General features: G+C 40.5%; 1 protein-coding gene across 1 annotated transcript in view; it reads left to right on the top strand.

Annotated features, from left to right (window-relative positions):
* Positions 1-21,362, top strand: part of LOC122541036 (protein unc-13 homolog B-like) — a 146,486-nt gene that overhangs the window by 77,485 nt on the left and 47,639 nt on the right. Inside the window, exons 6-8 of the mRNA XM_043677515.1 lie at positions 1,819-1,892; positions 10,187-10,262; positions 17,466-17,625. Of these exons, the coding sequence (XP_043533450.1) occupies positions 1,819-1,892; positions 10,187-10,262; positions 17,466-17,625 (310 nt within the window). The remainder of the gene's footprint in view (positions 1-1,818; positions 1,893-10,186; positions 10,263-17,465; positions 17,626-21,362) is intronic.

Genomic DNA, 21,362 nt, shown 5'->3' with positions numbered 1-21,362 from the left:
CAGGATCGCATTCCTTAGCACATAGCAAGTCCAACCTTGTTGCTTTTCCTTGATGATGTTCACTAATAGTTTTCCTTCCTCCACCATCCTGAGAACTTCACTGTTTCTAACTTCTCTATGACTGAGCCACTCCGTCCTGCTCTTTAAGCACATTTCACAACTTTCTGGCCTTTTGGTGTCCCCTCTTCTCAATCTCGTGTGACAAGATATTCACAGAAACGTAAAATCCACACAAATGAACATTGTATTTTAAAAGCTGTAAATCAGATTATTACTGAAAATATATCAAGTTTGGGGGAGGTGCGGGAATGTTTCTCAGGTGGTGTCTCAAAATGGGCGAAATCAGGTGAAGCTGTGATGAAGAGTCAGCAGACTGGAAATGCTAACTCCACTTTGTTCCTACAGATGCTGCCAGACCTGCTGAGTTTCGCCAGATCTCCAGCATGCACAGTTCTTTGTTTTATCCAGCTCAACTGGACCTGTGACCATTTGCCATCCAGACAAATAGCAGCACAGAGAATAGCCTGGACAGAATGATCCACAATCAATGTGATTTGTGTGTTGGATTCATTGAAAACAATAGAATCAGTGTAGTTTAACATGGCTCAATGTAGAGACGTGAGGAACTATGAAAACAAATAGATTGGGTGAGTTAACCAGCAACACATAGGGACGATATAAGTGGAGCCCCTTCAAAACTTTGTGTATTAAGTACATTTGGAACTAAACTGGTCAGAATGAACAAGTTTGACCCTAAATCAATTAAAAATCAAATTAAAAGGAAGATATAGAGATAATTTACCTCTCCAATTCCTACAGGGATAAAGGGAAGTGCCATGCATATGCAGTTAGAAAATGCAACAATATGTTGGGAAGGTGCACAGACAGCTCATCGCTTTTCAGTGATAGAAAATTAATGGTGGTGTCGAAAAATGCCTTAGACTGTGACGGGCTCAAGACTTGGCACTCACAAGAAGTGATGATTTTGAATGCTTCTCTCCCAGAAGTGTATACGTGGGAAGACATAGGAAGTATGTCTTCTCCGGATAGAGGGAACATTTACAAATCAAAGATTTTAGCATAAACAATATGCGAGGATTTAGTGGATGGATGCTCTTTGCCCCAGACTCTGGAGAGCTGAGAAGTTAGTGAGAAGTAAACTAATCTGTCCATATTCAACACAAATACCAACATAACTCTGTCCATATTCAACACAAATACCAAAATAAATGAAGGCAATTAGAAGATTTATTTGTCTTGCTTCCACATACCTCCTATATTTTGCGACGACAGGTTACACATTTCCATGTGTAACAAAGATATTTTAAATGAACAGGCATTTAATAATTTGACAGAGCATTATGGCTGGCAATTCCTTAACATGTGTTCATTACATAATGAATGCTGATGGGTGATCTGATTGAGAGATTTGGGATTTCTATTGCTTTTAATTGAATGATGTCTGCATTCACCTCAGTGACTCTTCACGGCCTGTATGTGATAGGGGAGGTGGTGGTGTAGTCACTGGGCTAGTAACCCAGAATACCAAGCTTAACTCTCTGGGAATATGGGTTCAAATCTCACCATGGCAGAAATTTGAATTCAATAAAGATGATTGAAAGAAAGACCCATCTGACTCACTCTCCTCTTGGAGGGGAGGAAGTCTCCAGACTGTCAGCAATGGCTCTGGTAATTTGTCCTCTAGGCACTAAAGGATTAAACAGTACCCTAGTCAGTGAACCCTGCATCTCATGAACAATTCTTTTTCAAAGAGCTTGTTCTACAAATATAAACAGTCATTCTTTTTTCCTTTTTCAGAAATCCCAGAGGATGAAGCTCAATACTTGATTGAACGTCTTCGAAGTATAAATGCACAACTGGAAACCGAGCAGGTATCCATATTCTATCAGAATAGTGGTCACAGTGTTTTAAATTTGGAAACATGCATTTACATAATTCCTTATGTTTCTGTGCATGAAAAGAAAGAAGTGATGCGTAATTTATAATAACTGTGGAGTGGACTGTGCTAAGATTCCAAATCTGTGTCTTAAGGCTGACTTATATAGCACCAGGAAAACAAAGAGCTGTACTTGTGTGTGATTATGTTATCTGGAAATTGTAATTGCTTTGTCAGCTGCTGGCCTTTTTGCCAATGCAGAGTAAGGTCTGTACCAGTGAGTGACAAGGAAACCCTCACCAACTTCTGTTTCCAGTTAAAGTGGCACTATTATTATCCAAGTATCTGGGGAAAATCTCTCCGTAGAGAGGTCTCAGTACCTCCCGAGAGTGCAGAGCCACTCAGTGCATATGCCAATTAGCTCTTGCATTGTGGCCATGATTGTCATGGTAAGCAATCTGCAGTGCAAAAATAGCTGTAATATCTAATCATCTGCATTGACTTTTGACTGCTCTGTTTTATTAATTTGAAGCTTACTGGTGCATTGTAATGCCAAAGAATACCTCCTGAAGATATCAGATTTAGCAGCATTATAATAAGTAATTGAGAAAACTTTCTGACCAATTGTTGTAAAATCAGAATCTGCTTACCACTTGTCTTTTTGAGCCCATTCTCTCACAACTCCCCTGTTCACTAAATTTTATTTTCCATCTTTATGTCTTACCTGTTTTCCAGGTGAATAGTTCCATGAGTCTGTGACAATGGATGGTAGCAAAATTCATTCGGGGATTCACCATTAGCATTTGTCCTTTTGAATGGAATGGCCAGATTAAATATTCCCCACCCCCCAAACACCCCCACCCCTTTCAAGATACACAAGCATAAAACATTCAAGCAGATAATGTGAAAATATCCCAGTGCAAAAGTGCGGTGTCACTAATTAACAATTGTTTTATGTACTCAATGTATGGTGGTATTTTATTTCAGTGGTGATTAATTCATTGCAGGAATTGGTTTTTAAGAATTATCATGGCCTAATATTTCAGCAACCTGCTGATCTGAGTCATGTCGTTTCATTTATATCTCTCTCACTCCCTGCATACTGATTGGATCTTTGGAACATCCAGAACATCTCTCACAATGGGGTAGATTTATTTCTTTCATGCCAAAGTGTACAGCATCACCCAGACAAATACCAGAGAGGAAAATCAGACAGAATGATCAGACACTGTAATACTGCTCTGCTCCTTGCAAACACCATTTCTGAGTCGGATTGCAGAAGAGTGTAATCATTGCTAATGTTTCCTAGCCTTCTTTCGAACTGCTTGTTACATCTTTCTGGTTACCTCAAAATTGAAAAGACTGCTAGACCACGAATGAAGAATGAAGGCTTAAGAATGTTCGAATTATTTTTATGAATAAAGTACAATCAAAGTCACCGCTACAGACATCACATCGGCCTCCTTGAGAGTGAATCTGAGGAAGGCGACTGGTCCAGATGGAGTCCCTGGCTGTGCACTCAGATCCTGTTCAGACCAGCTGGTGGAAGCATTTGCTGACATCTTTAACCTCTCCTTGCTAAAATCTGAAGTTTCCCACCTATTTAAAGAAGTCCACTATTGTCGCAGTATCAAAGAAAACATATGCAGTGTGCCTCAGTGACTCCACCTGGTGGCTCTGACCTCCATAATCCTGAAATGCTTCGAGAGATCCGTCATGGCCTACATCAACTCTAGCCTCCCAACCTGCCTCGATCCTTTGCAATTTGCCTACTGGCAAAACACATTCACAGCTGACGCCATTTCCCTAGCCCTATATTCCGCGCTGGAACATCTGGACAATAAGGATACCTACATCAGGCTCCTACTTAGTGACTACAGACCTGCCTTCAACACTATAATCCCAATCAAACTAATCTTCAAACTCTGAGACCTTGTTCTTGGCTCCACTCTCTGTAACTGGATACCCAGCTTCCTGACCCCTGGACCGCAATCAGTGAAGAGAGACAACAGCACCACCTCCACAATAACACTCAACACCAGTGCCCCACAAGGATGTGTACTCAGCCCCCTACTATAGTCCCTGTACACTCTTGACTGTATGGCCAGATTTTGTACAAACACCATTTACAAGTTCACTGATGACCACCGCCATCGAGAGTTGGATAGCAAACAATGATGTCTCAGAACACAGGAAGGAGATAGAATGTTTGGTATCGTGATGCAATGAAAGCAACCTCTCCCTCAATGTCAGCAAAACTAAAGAGCTGATCATTGACTTCAGGAAGAAAAGACAAGAACATGTCCCTGTCTATCTCGATTGGGCTGAGGTGGAGAGGGTCGAGAGCATCAAGTTCCTGGGAACAACGATAACCAACAATCTGTCCTGGATTTCCCATTTAGACTTGATGGTCAAGAAGGCAGAACAACACCTCCTCTTCCTTGGGAAGCTGAGGAAATTTGTCACGTCCATAAGGACCCTCACCAACTTTTACAGATTACCATAGAAAGCATACTATCCCGGTGCATAATGGCCTGGTATGGCAACTGCTTTGCCCAGGGCCATAAGAAACTATGGGAAGTTGTGTACACAGCCCAGACCATCACGAAAGCCAATCTCTCATCTGCAGACAACATAGACACTTATTGTTGCTGTGGAAAGGCTGCCAATGTCATCAAAGACCCCTTCCCCCTCCCTCCGCCGCCCCCCCCACCCTCCCAGTAATACTGTCTTGCAACCTCTTCTGTTAGGCAGAAGATACAGAAGCTTAAACACATGCACCAACAGGTTCAAGAACAGCTTCTTCCTTACTGATGTTAAACTGCCGAATGGACCCCTAATTTTAAATCTAATGTTGATCTTGCTTTTGTGCACCTTCTGTGCAACTGTAACCTTTTATGCCTCGCTCTATCTAAACATCCTATGATCTGTATGTCCTTATATGTTATGATTTGCCTCCACTGCTCGCAGAGCAAAATCTTTCACTGTACTCAGGTAGATATGAATCCAATTAAGTCTTCCAACTGTTATTTGGAAACAATGCATAAAATAGGAAATTTTACAGTCATACTTTATCACTTTAACCCAAACCCGTAATCCCTAGCCCTATATTCCGCACTGGAACATCTGGACAATAAGGATACCTACATCAGGCTCCTACTTAGTGACTACAGACCTGCCTTCAACACTATAATCCCAATCAAACTAATCTTCAAACTCTGCGACCTTGTTCTTGGCTCCACTCTCTGTAACTGGATCCCCAGCTTCCTGGGGAAATCCAATTAAGTCTTCCAACTGTTATTTGGAAACAATGCATAAAATAGGAAATTTTACAGTCATACTTTATCACTTTAACCCAAACCAGTAATCCCTTAGTTTTGTGCTGCCTAAGGTTTGACTCTCTGATATTCTCTCTGTAACTTGCAGTCGTGTGTTTTCATTTTCACTTGCTTACAGGATCCTCCCATTTTCATGTTGTCTGACATCATTCTTTCTCCCCTTATTTGTTTATGACGTAGTAATCTTCAATCATCTCCTTCTGCAGGTTCTCATGCCTTAGAATATAACCCATTCTAACCTGTGGTTTCGTTAGTGATATCCATTCACAATCTTCCTCCCTCCTGCAACATCCTGAGAACCCCTTAATTTCTCTTGGGTTCTGTCCATCTGATCTGTTCCATCTCTCTCCAGAAGCACATTTCACAATATTCTAGTGTTATGGACCAAACCAAACCCCCTTAAAATATTCAAAATGTAGTCGCAATCCTAATGTTTTCTTATTTTAAAGGCAAATATAAGGTATTGCGTTCTAGATGCAATTCAATTGATCAAACTACCAGACATAAAGTAAAAGACAGTTTATTCAGCCACTATCGTTAAAGTACAACAAAAGAGAAAAGGAATTTGAAAAACTTCATTCTATTGGAAACCTTAACCGAATAATGGATACAGCACCTATTACTAATTAACTGTTCCCCTATAGTAACATCCCATAAACACACCTTTGGCAAAAGGCAAATTTAGAAAACAGATTGTCTTATGTGCAGCTCCCAAACAATTCCCAGCTTTTGTCTGTTACCGAGAGAGAGAAAAAATAGCTTCCACTTCTTTCAGACCCTAAAACCAACTGCTAAAAGCTAAACTAAAGTTCCTGGCTCTTTGGGAGTTTGACCACACTCACTCAAGCTGCTTCTATTGTTCCAAATGTTTAAAACTCTCAAGGCCTTACTAGCTGTTCTGGCAGACTGCACTTCACCTCTGCCTTAAAACCTCTCTTCAAAGGAAAAGTACAAAGTAGCCTCTCTCAACCATAGCATCATCACACTAGCTTATGGATGTCCACTGTTCTTTAAACACAGTTAGGGCTCAGACCTCTACATAAGGTGCTGTTAAATAACAATCCCAAGAAATATTCTTACAATCTCTGCTCATTTGTATATGGAGGAACGCTTGATGTTGGAGAATACATCATTTGCCATTCCTGTACTAGCTCTGGTTTCTTTATATCATATTCTGATACGATGCTTCCCAGAAACTTCAATTCTGATTTCTGTTCCACCTTTCAACCTCTTATTTTGACTTGTGCTTTCCCACTGTTGTTTCTTAAAATCTTAATTTCTTGAATTTTTTTCTGTAATAATTTTCATTAATTTGGTTCCATTAATTTGCCACTGGAAGATATTAATGGATAATATGAATGAAGTGGTGAGAGCATGCTCAATTTGTCATGTAGAAGATGTATTACCATTGTAGAATTCAGTGTAGTTAAATTAGCACACTGTAAATTGGCCAATTGTTCAAAATGAATACTGAGTCATTGTTGCGATCTGTATTTGTTCCTGAGCTTGTACAGAAAATTTAATTAGTTCCTGAGCTCGTATGGAAAATTTAGAAACATTCTGTAATGTCCAATCAGAGCCGATAATATAAACAAGATACATTCATTTTGAGAATAGTCTTTATAACTAACAACTGCACTTTTTACTTATGCAATAATAAATGTTGTTTTGGCACGAGTTCATTTATCTAGTTTGCACAATATCATGGTACCAGAGACTGCAGTTGTGCATAATTCTTTAGTTGTTGTGGTTCTGTTCGCCGAGCTGGGAAATTGTGTTGCAGACGTTTCGTCCCCTGTCTAGGTGACATCCTCAGTGCTTGGGAGTCTCCTGTGAAGCGCTTCTGTGATCTTTCCTCCGGCATTTGTAGTGGTTTGAATCTGCTGCTTCCGGTTCTCAGTTCCAGCTGTCCGCTGCAGTGGTCGGTATATTGGGTCCAGGTCGATGTGCTTATTGATTTGAATCTGTGGATGAGTGCCATGCCTCTAGGAATTCCCTGGCTGTTCTCTGTTTAGCTTGTCCTATAATAGTAGTGTTGTCCCAGTCGAATTCATGTTGCTTGTCATCTGCGTGTGTGGCTACTAAGGCTAGCTGGTCGTGTCATTTCGTGGCTAGTTAGTGTTCATGGATGCGGATCGTTAGCTGTCTTTCTGTTTGTCCTATGTAGTGTTTTGTGCAGTCCTTGCATGGGATTTTGTACACTACATTGGTTTTGCTCATGCTGGGTATTGGGTCGTTCGTTCTGGTGAGTTGTTGTCTGAGAGTGGCTGTTGGTTTGTGTGCTGTGATGAGTTATGAGAACTGACAACCGGAAACGGCAGATTCAAACCACTACAAATGCCGGAGGAAAGATCACAGAAGCGCTTCACAGGAGGCTCCCAAGCACTGAGGATGTCACCTAGACAGGGGACGAAACGAATGCAACACAAATTTCCAGCTCGGCGAACAGAACCACAACAACGAGCACCCGAGCTACAAAACTTCTCACAAACTGAATAATTCTTTAGTCCCCATTTATATCTTGTTGTTAAGATGAAACTTTGCATATGTGCATATAGTATTGAAGTAAACTTATGTGTTATTTGTGCACCTATTCTGCAAACTGTTGTTATCTGTTGTCCTTCACTAAACAAGTTTGCAATCTCTGTGTCTGATTCGAACATGTATTTAGCTTCCAAAACTCTGTGCCCACCGTCAGAATGTAGGCTTTTCCTAAATCCATATGTTGCTGAAAACCTCATTCCCAATCTTTGATGCCTGTGCACTTTAATGTTCTAATGCTCCCTTGCATGATATTCCAACTTGCAGCACCCTGCAAAATTCAGCTCAGTCATAAAACTGCAACCAGCATCCTACCTTGCACCATGTTCCATTTATCCATCAATTTCTATGCTGATTGGCTTACATTGGCTAGCAGTTTGGAAATTTCTAAAATTAAAAATTCTCATTCGAGTGTTCAAATGCTTCCCAAGGTCTTGTACCTCCACCTTCCTCTGCGTGAGCCACTGGGTACTCTTTGCTCCTCCAATGTTGGCCTCTCCTTGCCTTATTTCCATTATCGCACTTTGACAACTGTCCTTCCACCTGAAGAGGCCCCATCCTCTGAAGCTCTCTTCCTCAAATCTTTGTCTCTTCCATCAAAATACTTCCGAAAACTGTCCTCTTGGCCCAGTATTTTGGTCACCTCTCTTAATATGTCATTGTGGTTCAGTGTGAAAACCTACCTATGAAACACTTTATAAGATCCCAGTGTGGTAGAACAATTGTTCATGTAAGTGTAATATAAGAAAATTGTCAGAATCACTTTTAATTTTTAACCCAACATTGCCTTTTAGCCTCCATTTGGCTAATAGCAGTTTAACAATTCTTTTGATGAAGTGCATTTGTAATAATTTTGCAAGAGCATTCTGCCATCATTCCTAATTTGTTTAGAGCCAGGTGTTATAGAGAAGTGCTTTCAAAATGTTGTCCCTGCTTTTGCACTTGTCTATGCCAGGCAATAGGACAGTCTTCCATTTTGGCAAAATATTCTATCCCAGTTCAAGGAATATAGTGCATCATCAAATTTTGCTTGGAGCCTCTCAATCTCTGAAGAAAGTTTTCTGCTACAAGATGACAAGATTTCATTTCTATCACAGGATATATTTATGATGTCTGTGAGCCAGGGTGAAACCAGTGTAGATAACAACATAATTTTATCCAGCCTTGGTGTTATATTTCTCTACTTGTATGAATATTATTGCTAAAGTACAGGAAAACCTTCTTATAATGAATTTGAGAGAACTAGCTAAGTAGTTGTCAGTAGTGATGTCCCAATGGTATTTATTGTTGGGGTTTAATCTGACTGACCTTGGTTGACCTTGGTTCAAATCCCCACATTGCAGATGATGGAATTGGAATGTGATGCAAATCTGGAATTAAGAGTCTAACGATGACCATGAATCCATTGTCAATTGTTAGAAACAGCCCTCTGGCTCATTAATGTCTTTTAGGGAAGGGAACTCCAATCCTTACCTGGTCTGGCCTACATGGACTCCAGACCCACAGTAATGTGGTAACTTTAACTGCCCTCTGTGGATGGGCAATAATTGTCGAGCTGCACAGGGATGCCTCCATCCTCAAATGTTTAAAAAAAAATCTCTTGAAATTGCATGGAGAGATAACACCATAAGCATGTTTTCACAAGTTCATCTGAAATTATATTATTTGTTATTCAAGAGGTGTTACTCAAACAATTAAAATATGACGGAGGGGAATTTCTGACACATTTCCATGCCCATTATTCTGCAGTGTAATTTCATGGGCATCAGAAACCACAAATGTAATCATAAAACATGTAGCTGAAGCCAGGTTTGTTTGTTATGATAGAGTCATTGACTCAATAGAGATGTTATGGCCGAAACAGACCCTTCGATCTAACTCATCCATGCCGACCAGATATCCCAACCCAATCTAGTCCCTCCTGCCAGCACCTGGCCCATATCCCTCCAAACCCTTCCTATTCATATACCCATCCAGATGCCTTTTAAATGTTGCAATTGTACCAGCCTCCACCACTTCCTCTGGCAGCTCATTCCATGCAAGTTCCACCCTCTGTGTGAAAAAGTTGCCCCTGGGGTCTCTTTTATATCTTTCCCGTCTCATTCTAAATCTATGCCCTCTAGTTCTGGAATCCCCCACCCCAGAGAAAAGACTTTGTCTATATATCCTATCCATGCCCCTCATGATTTAAAAACCTCTATAAGATCACCCCTCAGCCTCTGACGCTCCAGGGAAAACAGCCCTAGCCTATTCAACCTCTCCCTATAGCTCAAACCCTCCAACCCTGGCAACATCCTTGTAAATCTTTTCTGAACCCTTTCAAGTTTCACAACATCTTTCCAATATTTGTTTAGTTGAATTTATGAAGATGCTTTAATGTAATTGAAGGAATTTCTTTTTTCCCCCCCAGGAAACCAATGAAAATGATATCCATTCAAAAAGTTCTCCTGGTCAGGTCAAGTTATCGTTACCTGTCCTTGGACGTTGTAAGTATATTGCAATAGATAAATAAAAATCCTTGAGAAAACCATACTATTAAGGTTCTTCGATTAAGAGTCAAAATGTTTTGGGAGATTTTGAACATATCAAAATTTTTCACACTTCTGAACTGCGGTAGCTATTTCTATGTCATCCATTAGCAAACAAGGTCTCTCCAATTAAAAGTCAAAATATTTCAGGAAATTTTGTGTCAACCGAACTTCAGTTGAATAAATTTTTTAATATCTGGTGAATTCTGCTACCAAAATGATGATTGCTAACTAGAACGGTTTGTTTAATCTGGCTGTCTTATTGTTCCAGCTTTTACTGAGTGTATGATAAACTTGGATACACCTGAATTAATGATTTCTACAAGCTGTTCCTTCATTATATGGCACATCAGATTAACAGAAAACAGTTAAAGACATTTCATGATATGATTTTAATTTTATAAAATTAATTTTTAAATAATTAATGGTCAGAATCTCTCCACATACACTTGTGGGCATTCTTTAATTTGGAGGTGACAAAGGGTTGGTGCTACGTTTTAATAATTAAATATTTTGCAGGACATTATATTGCCTTTGAGCCAGCAATTCTGCCACAAGCCTGCAGAGGGCATTACAGTATTGCATTTAGTTGTGTCAGTATCTGCCTCATCCCACACAAAATGCTCGTTGGAACTTTTTAGATTTTGATCTCAACTGATGATTTGGGGGTGGACTTAAAGGGACTCTGCCGGGTGACTGAATAAATATTGTATTTTTGTTTTGTTGGCATTTTGCTATGGCTTTTCTACAATGAATTGGAGGGCATGTGTGCCTCTGCTCTTAAGCATAAATTCTGCCCATTAAGTTGCTGCCATTGCATTTGGCTGGCACCCTATCCAATCAATCTCTGCACAGATTGTGAGCACAGTGGCCTGTGATCATGTTTATATACACTACCATAAAACAGTATGTATCTACTGCTCTGTAGCAAACAAGTATTTTAAATGCCTTCATCCAAACCTGAAGATACTTTATATATTAAAAAAAGTTTATTAACAATATTTTTCACTTTTTTGTGTTAAGTAGCAGAACAGGTTCGATGGTCTGAACTGATACAGTTAGTTAGAAAGAGAAAGGGAGAGCAGCGTAACGTTCAGAGGAAGGCACAAGTTGAGGCGATAAGTATTAACGTAAGACTTGAATACATAGGGGCTCGGGTAGTTGGGAGGAGAAGAAAAATCAAGAAAACACAGAAACTACAATGAGAGACAGAAGGATAAACTTTGAGAGAATTCATTTTTTGGTGGGGAATGGAGAAGAAAGGACAAGTGATGGGCTTTCCTACTGACAAGATCTTGCTGTTTGAGGAGAAGGGAGGTAAATTTGCTGAAAGGCTTTCCCGAGCCAGTGATGGAAAGGGCAAGCTAAAGTTCTTGGAGAAAGTGAGGCCTGCAGATGCTGTTTTATATGTGGCCGTGCTGTGGGTGGGCAGGGGGGGGGGCAGATATTTTTTCCCACAAAAATATATGTATTTTCCCCACAGTCTCTGAGATTGAATTGAAGTTATGATGAAAGATTGGGAGAAACAATTTGGGATTTTACCCCATATGCGCTTCTAAAATCTATACTAGCCCATCTATACTATTCCTATGCCCAGCACTCAAATAAAAATGTGTTGTACAGTCTTTTCAAAACCTGCTGTAAACAACTTGCTCATTTTTATATCCTCAGGCTCGAGTTTTAACACCACATTCAAGTGTAGGTCAATGTAACGCAAGTTAACTCACAAATCCGGTTCCAATCCAATTCCCATGTACAATAAACCAATGCAGAGAGAGAGATTATCAAGGAAGATGTCTCATACCACCGAGTCCCATATAAAAGTTGCAACCTGAGGGGTTGGATTGTTAAAAAAAAATTGCAGGATGCTCTTGCCACTCCATCAAACTGATTATTCATCCTTTACAGCTAAAAGAAAAGCAAAGATTGCCACAATTTTCACAAACTGGCTTCAAAAGGAAGTCTGTGATGGATATAAGCACGGGTATGCTCAACAACGTCTAGCAGAAGCAATACAAGTGACAGCACATGACATCACTTCTCTCTGAGAGGAGAAAGCGAGGACTGCAGATGCTGGAGATTAGAGTTGAGAGTGTGTTGCTGGAAAAGCACAGCAGATCATGCAGCATCTGATGAGCAGGAAAATCGATGTTTCGGGCATAAGCCCTTCCTGATGAAAGTCGATTTTCCTGCTCTTCAGATGCTGCCTGACTGCTGTGCTTTTCCAGCACCACACTTTCGAAGCTATAATTCTTGTTTGATAACACAGTTCATTACAAAGCAGGCAACACCCAGACACTATAAAACATCACAGGTAAACAGTTATATGTTTATGATTACAATGAAGGATATTTCTTGTAAAAATCTGTCCAAAAATAAAAAGCTTTGCTGTTAAGAGGATGTAAACACAAAAGCAATCAAATCAGATAAAAGCTAAAGGGAAGCAGGCAACATGTAATAGTGAGGAGGACTAAATGTAAATCTAAACAAATGCAACCTGAGTGCCAGGTGGACTTATTTTCTGGATGCTGCTGCTGAGAATGAGGGTGCCTGCTGAGTTTCTTCAGAACTTTCTGGTTTTATACCTGAATGGTTTGCTTTTCCTTCTTTATCTGCCCCACACTCCGGCAGAAATGTTGTTCTGCCTTTTCCTTTGCTCTCCTGAGTGCAGTAACTGCTGTTAATGACTTCCATTACTTGGCTAGCTGGATACCAGGAGCGTGGAATCCTTTTTAGTTGTGGTAAATCACAGAGTTGATGTGTAAACGAGAGATCAGTTGCCCCCTGCACCATGGGGAAACCTGCAATTCTTATAGAGCTACTGTGTTACTTCACTAATTGTTGTGTGATGAGGCACTGTGTTACTTCACTAATTGTTGTGTGATGAGGCAGATGAAATGTAATTGGCACCCATTGAATAGAAAACCTCCATGACCTCTCTTACATGATAGTGAACAGTAAATTAAGATGTATCATGTGTCTCCAAAGCCAGAATGGAAGGAACTAGACACAAAGTGTTCTTGGCCATGATTACTGCTGCATGTGTGGGTTTCTTCAAGCCCTAAGTGGTCTAAGTATAGATTTGGAAAATTCTTTTTCTGGTTTAACTAGATCTTGTTGAATAAATAATATCAGGTTTATTGTATTACTGCAACTATTTACAAATTAGTTCACAATGAAGACAATCTACATTGCCACAGAGACTGCTAGAAGCGCACCAGGTCGGACTCCTGCAAGATCCTTCTTTATTCCGGCCACGTTCCCAAGATAATGGGAGGTGCTTCCTGTACTCAAACAAGTATTAACCTTTCTTAGACTGTTTTAGACCAGTATGCAACATTGCCCCCAAGCCTTTGTTTCCTCGTAATAATTACATTGTTATACATTTGTTTATATGCTTACATTAACCACTCATCCATTTACCCCCCAAATCACCTTCACTTTACAAATTCAGAAAGTTTCACTTTTCCCCTGAGATTGTTTGTGGGAACTTAAAAGAATGATCATTTTTTGTAGAAGATTATTCAATTGATATCTGCAGTTCCTCTTTGAACTGTAAGACTGTTAACTTTGTGTATTTATATCATGGGTAACTTTAGGAATATATGACTTTCACCAAATCTGTTATGTGGTCCCCACTGTAGAAGATGATTTATGTCTTTTCCATATTTTGGATCTTTGCACACTATTTCTCTTTCCTTAGTGTTTTTTCATGCGGTTATGTGTGCTGCATCTTTAACTTGGTGGAATTTTGGAGTAGCATAGTGAAACTTGGTTTTTATTTTTGTTGTCCTGAATATTTTGGACTTTCTCCCTCCTTCTGAGAGACTGAATTATTGATGAATCAGGTAGTTCATTTCATCATGCTGACAAAATTATCTTTGCATTGTGGTTGATGTTTCCATTGTTTGTCTATCACATACTTCCTCTCGAGTGGTGCAGACTATACAGCTGGTACGTCCTTGCTTCCAGTTCAGTTGGAACGTTTTTGCAACTTGGAATCTAAGCTCTCATCAGTTCTGAAGAAGGGTTACACCTGAAGCATTGATTTCTCCACCTCCTGTTGCTGCCTGGCTTGCTGTGTTCTTCCAGCCTCCTGCTTGTCCACCTTGGATTCCAGCATCTGCAGTTTTCTTTTAGATTAGATTAGATTAGATTACAGTGTGGAAACAGGCCCTTCGGCCCAACAAGTCCACACCGACCTGCCGAAGCGCAACCCACCCATACCCCTACATTTAACCCTTACCTAACACTACGGACAATTTAGCATGGCCAATTCACCTGACCTGCACATCTTTGGACTGTGGGAGGAAACCGGAGCACCCGGAGGAAACCCACTCAGACACGGGGAGAACGTGCAAACTCCACACAGTCAGTCGCCTGAGGCGGGAATTGAACCCGGGTCTCCGGCGCTGTGAGGCAGCAGTGCTAACCACTGTGCCACCGTGTCTCTAACTGATCTGTTTTGATAGCAGTGAAAAACATTTCAGCCAAACTACTATAGTACTGCTTGCCATCTCTCAAAACATTTCATTCTGACATCACTTAACATTTAAGTTCCATTGTGAGCTCGTGAAATTCAACAATATTTTCTGTTGCCTTTTCCTTGACTTTTGTTGTTTAACTTTTTCCACTTTTGGAATGAGGTTAAGGAAAATATCTATTTAAGGGAAAGATTTATTGCTTGTGAGGTACATGAAGGTTTTCTGGTAGTTGGTGTTTCCCATTCTTGGAATTGCTCTTAGCATAACATTAATGTCAAGTCTGATGCCCCTGGACCATTTAGCTGAATATCTGCTTACTGTAAGCAGTGCGTCATTACAGTGGTCTCTATCAGACAGCACTGTGATACTTGCTCCTGTGTCTAACTTACTTATTGACATAAATGTCTGAGAAAATGTTTGGTCAGGGTCATTAATATTCCATAGGAGTAGAATTTTTCTTCTATTAGAGACTGTTCAACCTCATTTATCTCTTTGTGTGGCTAGTTCTTTAATCTTTTGCTTTTCTGTAACTGTGTCCTGCTTTGACACATTTTCTGAAAGTGACCTATTTGCTTATGATAAAAGTATTCTGTTTTAAAAACCAGGCATTGTTTGCATCCATGAGATTTTTTTCTACAGTGTTTGCAAAGATGTTTTAGTGTCAGGTTCTGTCCATTGATTGTTTGGTGTATATGGTTTTTATTTTGTGATTTTGCAGCTTATAAGGTGAATAGATTCTTCGGATTAATCTGTTTTAATACTGGACGTCTGCTTCATTCACCACCTGAATTGCTTTCCTGCAAGTTGGGTCTTCTTTGGACTGTAATAAATCTGACAAAGGCTCATCAGTATAGCCTAAAACAATCTAGTTTCATGAATTCTGATTTTATGGCAACGTGGTTGGATTTCTCCACTGTCCTGTAGAGAAGGAGTTATAGAGTTATACAGAAAGGAAATAGACCCCTTGCTTCAACTCGTGCATGCCAACCAGATACCCTAAACTGATCAAGCCCCATTGCCAACATTTGGCCCATATCCCTCTAATCCTTCCTATTCATATATCCATCCAGATGCCTTTTAAATGTTGTAATTATACTAGCCTTCACCACTTCCTCTGACAGCTTGTCTCATACATGCACTACCTTCTGCATCAAAATGTTGCCTCTCAGGTCCCTTTTAAATCTTTGCCCCTCACCTTAAACCTACGCCCTGTAGCTTTAGACCAGTTTTAGACCCCTAAGTGTGGAATATGTATTCAGCAAGTGAGATGAAGGAAAATGTTAGCTGGAGAGTTCAGCTTCAAAGTGGCATTGCTGGCATCGAATGGGCATTACAAACCAATTGTCACTTGATTTGTCTACTCTGTATGCTTTGGGCCCATCTGACCCAGCTGCCTTGCTGTGACCTGCTGGTGACTTGCTGTTGTAAACAGATAACTAGAACATCCTTAGAAAACAGCAGGGGTCCTTGCGGAAGTGTGCAGATAGCGATCTGATTACAAGGTTAGACAGAGGTCTGAATGGGGGTGGGGTGGGAGGGGAGGAGGGTAGCAGTGACAACTTCACCATCCAGCTTGATCTACCAGTGGGTGAATCATGGGTCAGAGGAAGTCAAGAGGGAGCAGTGTAGCTTGGGACCTCAGGGGAAAAGCTTTGGGTTTCCCTTGTACCTGTTTTTCAAGTTAATTTTCCTTTCATTTGTTCTGTCAGATACTTAATGCACGATAAGTAACAAGCTGTTGTCAAGCTTTACATGGCTTAATAAGATGCCAAAATGGTGGATGGGAGCATGTACACAATTTCACCACTTGCATTACTGGGCAGGGAAAAACAATTGGTGTCCTTTAACATTGACAGAATCAAGTGTTCTTCATTTAGCATAAACAAATAAAGAACCTAGCAGCCTGTTTCATGGGTCTATTTCGATACTTATCTGCCTTCATGGCCGCACTCAGGAAAGTGCCCTGAGTTACAAAGTAAGTAAGTGCCCTCACTGATAGCGGAATTAGAAGGAGTTCCTCTATGCCCCACTTTAAATGGTGCCTCCAGTCCATGCCTTTGATGTAACTCCTGAAATGCCTGACTCTCAATCTCCTTCCGTTTCCAATTTCTCCCTTTCTTTGCTCTAATAACCTTCCTGTGTGACTTCACTCCCAGCCCAGTATTAACTCCAGTCCTTGTGTTATATCTTTCCCCTATAGCTCTGCAATCCACAGCTGGATCTCTAGAACAATTTAGTTGAATGTGGCTGTGGTTCTAGTGGTCTGGTTTCTAAGCTGTTGCCTACAGCCCACAAGGTGAAGAGTGTAATGTCACACTAGTTCTATGATAAGATCTGATATCAAGTACTTCAGGTCTCATCATCCTTAACCAAGTAATCAACAATTCAGAATTTTTAGATGATCATGTCTGAGGTTTGTTCAACTATTTGAGCTACAGTTGACACCTTATTAGGTGGCCTTTGGCTTTGACAGCTGATTATATGCACTCTTTCTGTATAATCTACTGTCTTGTCATTCGATACAGTTGCGCATATCAGCTAAGACCAATGCCTTTGGAAATTACTGTTAGGATTCCCGTGACGTTTCTGAGTGTAGTGCATGGATTTGAAACCACTTTCAAGAATGTTGCATTTTACGTTAAGCTCCAGTTTCACGATTACTCCTACTTCCTTGCAGCACTCTCAGACAGCGCTCGTGAAGACTTCCATTGTGACTATCAAAGCTGCAGTCATAATTCACCAACAAAAGCTGGAAATGGACAGTTGATGCATCGTTCTGGGTTAGTGGACTTGTACTCCAAAACCAAAGAAAGACTGTTACCAGTGAGAGAACTAAGGTAGTAAATTTATTCATTTCAAAAATATTTTTAAATCATATGTAAACTGAGAAATATTTACATTTTGGAAAGTTTATTTAGTATTATCTAGATGTCTTTACCTTAATAGTGAATGGTTCATTATGGTGATAATCTATTATAGTGATAACCTTAGAGTGGTTTTAGTTTGACGTCTAGTTTCTTTAGATGACTCCTGTGGGATTTTACCAAAAATTAAGCAAGTTGCCTGTGAACTGGTGGATGTTAGTCATTAATCTCCAGTTGCAGAGACTGTTTTTGGGATGTGCAATAGGATTAATTCTTGTTCCCTACGAAGAGAAAAAAATTGTTTTAGGAAGAATTATGCTTTGTGGTAACCAGAAATAGTAATATATCTGAGGATTAGGACTTTTTTAGAATAAATAAAACTGAGAAGTTGATGAGAGAAGAAAGAGTAGATTATGAACGCTATGTTGCAAAAAACATAACAATGGACAGTAAAAGCTTCTACAGCTACTTAACAGGAAACATTTGACCATGACACATGTGGACTAATTAAAAGAAGATTCAAGAGAGTTTGTAATGGGAAATAGAGAAATGGCACAGAAGCTAAATTGTTTTTCACTGAGGAAGATGCAAGAAATCTCCCAGAATTAGAGATCCAAGTGACTGAGTAGAATTAAGAGTTGAAGGAAGTTAGTATTAGTTAGGAGGTTGGACTGGATATATTAATGATGCTCAAACTTGATCAGACCTTTAAAATGTGAGCGTTGAAGGAATTCGATATAGGGATGGTTGATGCATTGATAATTATCTTCCAAAATGTCATAAATTCTGGAATGATTCTTGCTAATTTAACCCCACTATTTAAGGAAGGAGTAAGGGAGAAAATGGGGAACTACAGACTTATCATCATATATGACTAGTAGGGAAAATGTTTCAAGCAGTCGTGAAGGAAGTGGTAAATACACATTTGAATAAGAATGTCCTGATTGGACATGGTCAGCGTGGATTTGCGAATAGGAAATAATTTTTGACAAACGTTTTGCAGTTTTTTTGAGGGTGTCATGAACAAGATTGATAAAAAAGGAGTCACTAGTTGTATATATAGTTGGATTGTCAGAAGATTTTCATAAGGTGGTACAGTGGCTCAGTGGTTAGCACTGCTGTCTCACAGGGACATGGATTTGATTCCATCCTCTGGCAACTGAAAGAGTGGAGTTTGCTCGTTCTCCCAGTATCTACTCTGGGTGCTCCGGTTTTTCCCCCACTGTCCAAAGATGTGCAGGTTAGGTGGTTTGGCCATGCTAAGTTGTCCATAGTATCTAGGAATGTGCAAGTTGGGTGGGTTAGCCATGGGAAATGCAGGGTTACAGGGATATGGTAGGAGGTTGGGTATGGGTGGGATACTCTTCGGAGAGTCAGTGTGGACTTGATGGCCTGAATGGCCTGCTTCCATACTGTAGGAATTCTCTGATGAGATCCCCACCACCAGAGATTGGTTAGCAAATTTAAAGCACATGGTGTAGGAGATAATTTACTGGGATGGATTAGAGATTGGCTTATCAGACAGAAAACCAACTGTAGGAATAAATGAGTTATTCTTTCATTGGCTGGCTGGAATACGTGGTGTAATACAAAGACCAGTACTTGGGATTTCAGCTGTACATAATATATATCAATGATATGGACATGAAGACCAAGTGTAATATTTCCAGATTTATCGATGATACAAAACTAAGGAATGTGTATTGTGAGAGAAAATGTGAAACATTTTCAGGAGGATTTGGACAGGCTTTATGACTGGGCAAGATGGAATATCACACTTAATGGGAAGGTCCTGGGGAGTGTTGCTGAACAAAGACCTTGGAGTGCAGGTTCATAGCTCCTTGAAAGTGGAGTTGCAGGTAGACAGGATAGTGAAGAAAGCGTTTGGTGTGCTTGCCTTTATTGGTCAGTCCATCGAGTATAGGCATTGGGAGGTTACGTTGCGGCTGTATAGGACATTGGTTGGGCCACTTTTGGAATATTAGTCCTAGAGATGTACAGCATGGAAACAGACCCTTCGGTCCAACCCGTCCATGCCGACCAGATATCCCAACCCAATCTAGTCCCACCAGTCAGCATCCAGCCCACATCCCTCCAAACCCTTCCTATTCATATACCCATCCAAATGCCTCTTAAATGTTGCAATTGTACCAGCCTCCACCATTTCCTCTGGCAGCTCATTCCATACACGTACCACCCTCTGTATGAAAATGTTGCCCCTTAGGTCTCTTTGATATCTTTCCCATCTCATCCTAAACCTATGCCGTATAGTTCTGGACTCCCCATCCCAGGGAAAAGACTTTGCCTATTCACCCTATCCATGCCCCTCATAATTTTGTAAACCTCTATAAGGTCACCCCTCAGCCTCCGATGCTCCAGGGAAAACAGCCCCAGCCTGTTCAGCCTCTCTCTCTATAGCTCAAACGTTGTGAAACTTGAAAGGGTTCAGAAAAGATTTACAAGGATGTTGCCAGGGTTGGACAGTTTGAAGTAAAGGGAGAAGCAAAATAGACTGGGGCTACTTTTCCTGGAACGTTGGAGGCTGAGTGGTGACCTTATAGAAGTTTATAAAATCATGAAGGGCATGGATAGGGTAAATAGACAAAGTCTTTTCCGCTGGGGTGGGATAGTCCAGAACTAGAGGGCATAGGTTTAGGGTGAGAGGGGAAAGATATAAAAGGGACCTAAGGGGCAACATTTTCACGTAGAGACTGGTGCGTGTCAGAGGAAGTGGTGGAGGCTAGTACAATTACAACATTAAAAGACATCTGGATGGGTATATGAATAGGAAGGGTTTAGAGGGATATGGACAAAGTGCTGTCAAATGAGACTAGATTAATTTCTCATATCTGGTAGGCATGGACGAGTTGGACTGAAGGGTCTGTTTGTGTGCTGTATATCTCCATGACTCTATGATTATATGTGGAAAGAGATTATCCACTTTGGCAGGAAGGACCAATGTGCAGAATATTTCTTTAATGGTGAGAGCTTGGAAAACGTTGATATGCAAAAGATTTGGCTGTCCTGGGCAATAAGTCACTGAAGGCTAACATGCAAGATCATCAAGCGATTAGGAAGACTAATGGAATGTTAGCCCTAATTGCACGAGGATTTGAATACGGAGTAGTAAAGTCTTTCTTCAGTTGTGTAGTTGGCATGTGTATTTTGGTCTCCTTATCCCATAGAGGGAGTGCATTGAAGGTTCACCAGACTTGTTCCTTGGGTGGTTGGACTGTCCTGTGAAGTGAGATTATGCAGACTAGAGTTTCAGTGAAAGAGTGGTGATCTCATTGAAACTTACAAAATACTTAAAGGGATAGATGCAGGTAAGATATTTCCCCTGGTTGGGGAGTATAGAACAAGGGGTACAAATGTAAAGCAGGGGATATACCACTTAGGACTGAATTGAGACGTGGTGGATCTTTGAAAATCTCTACCCCAGAGGGCTGTGGAAGTTCAGTCTCTGAGTATGTTTGAAGTAGAGGTGATTTACAATGCTGTAAATGGTTTCAGGGTTAGTATTGTAAAAGGTATTGAAGTGTTCAATCAGGTACAGTTGGACTAAATGGCCGTGCAGGTTTGACAAGATGAATGTTCCCATGTTGTGGGCTGCAGGGCCGATTAATTGGTGTCAGTCATGGGTCTGAACAGCTGCCAGGTGTCAGTTTATGCACAAGGTGTGCTAAAGGTCAACAGTTACCCTCAGATTA

The sequence above is a fragment of the Chiloscyllium plagiosum genome, chromosome 36, assembly GCF_004010195.1.
Source record: "Chiloscyllium plagiosum isolate BGI_BamShark_2017 chromosome 36, ASM401019v2, whole genome shotgun sequence".
Classification (NCBI taxonomy): Eukaryota; Metazoa; Chordata; class Chondrichthyes; order Orectolobiformes; family Hemiscylliidae; genus Chiloscyllium; species Chiloscyllium plagiosum.
This window is presented reverse-complemented; position numbering and strand designations above follow the sequence as displayed.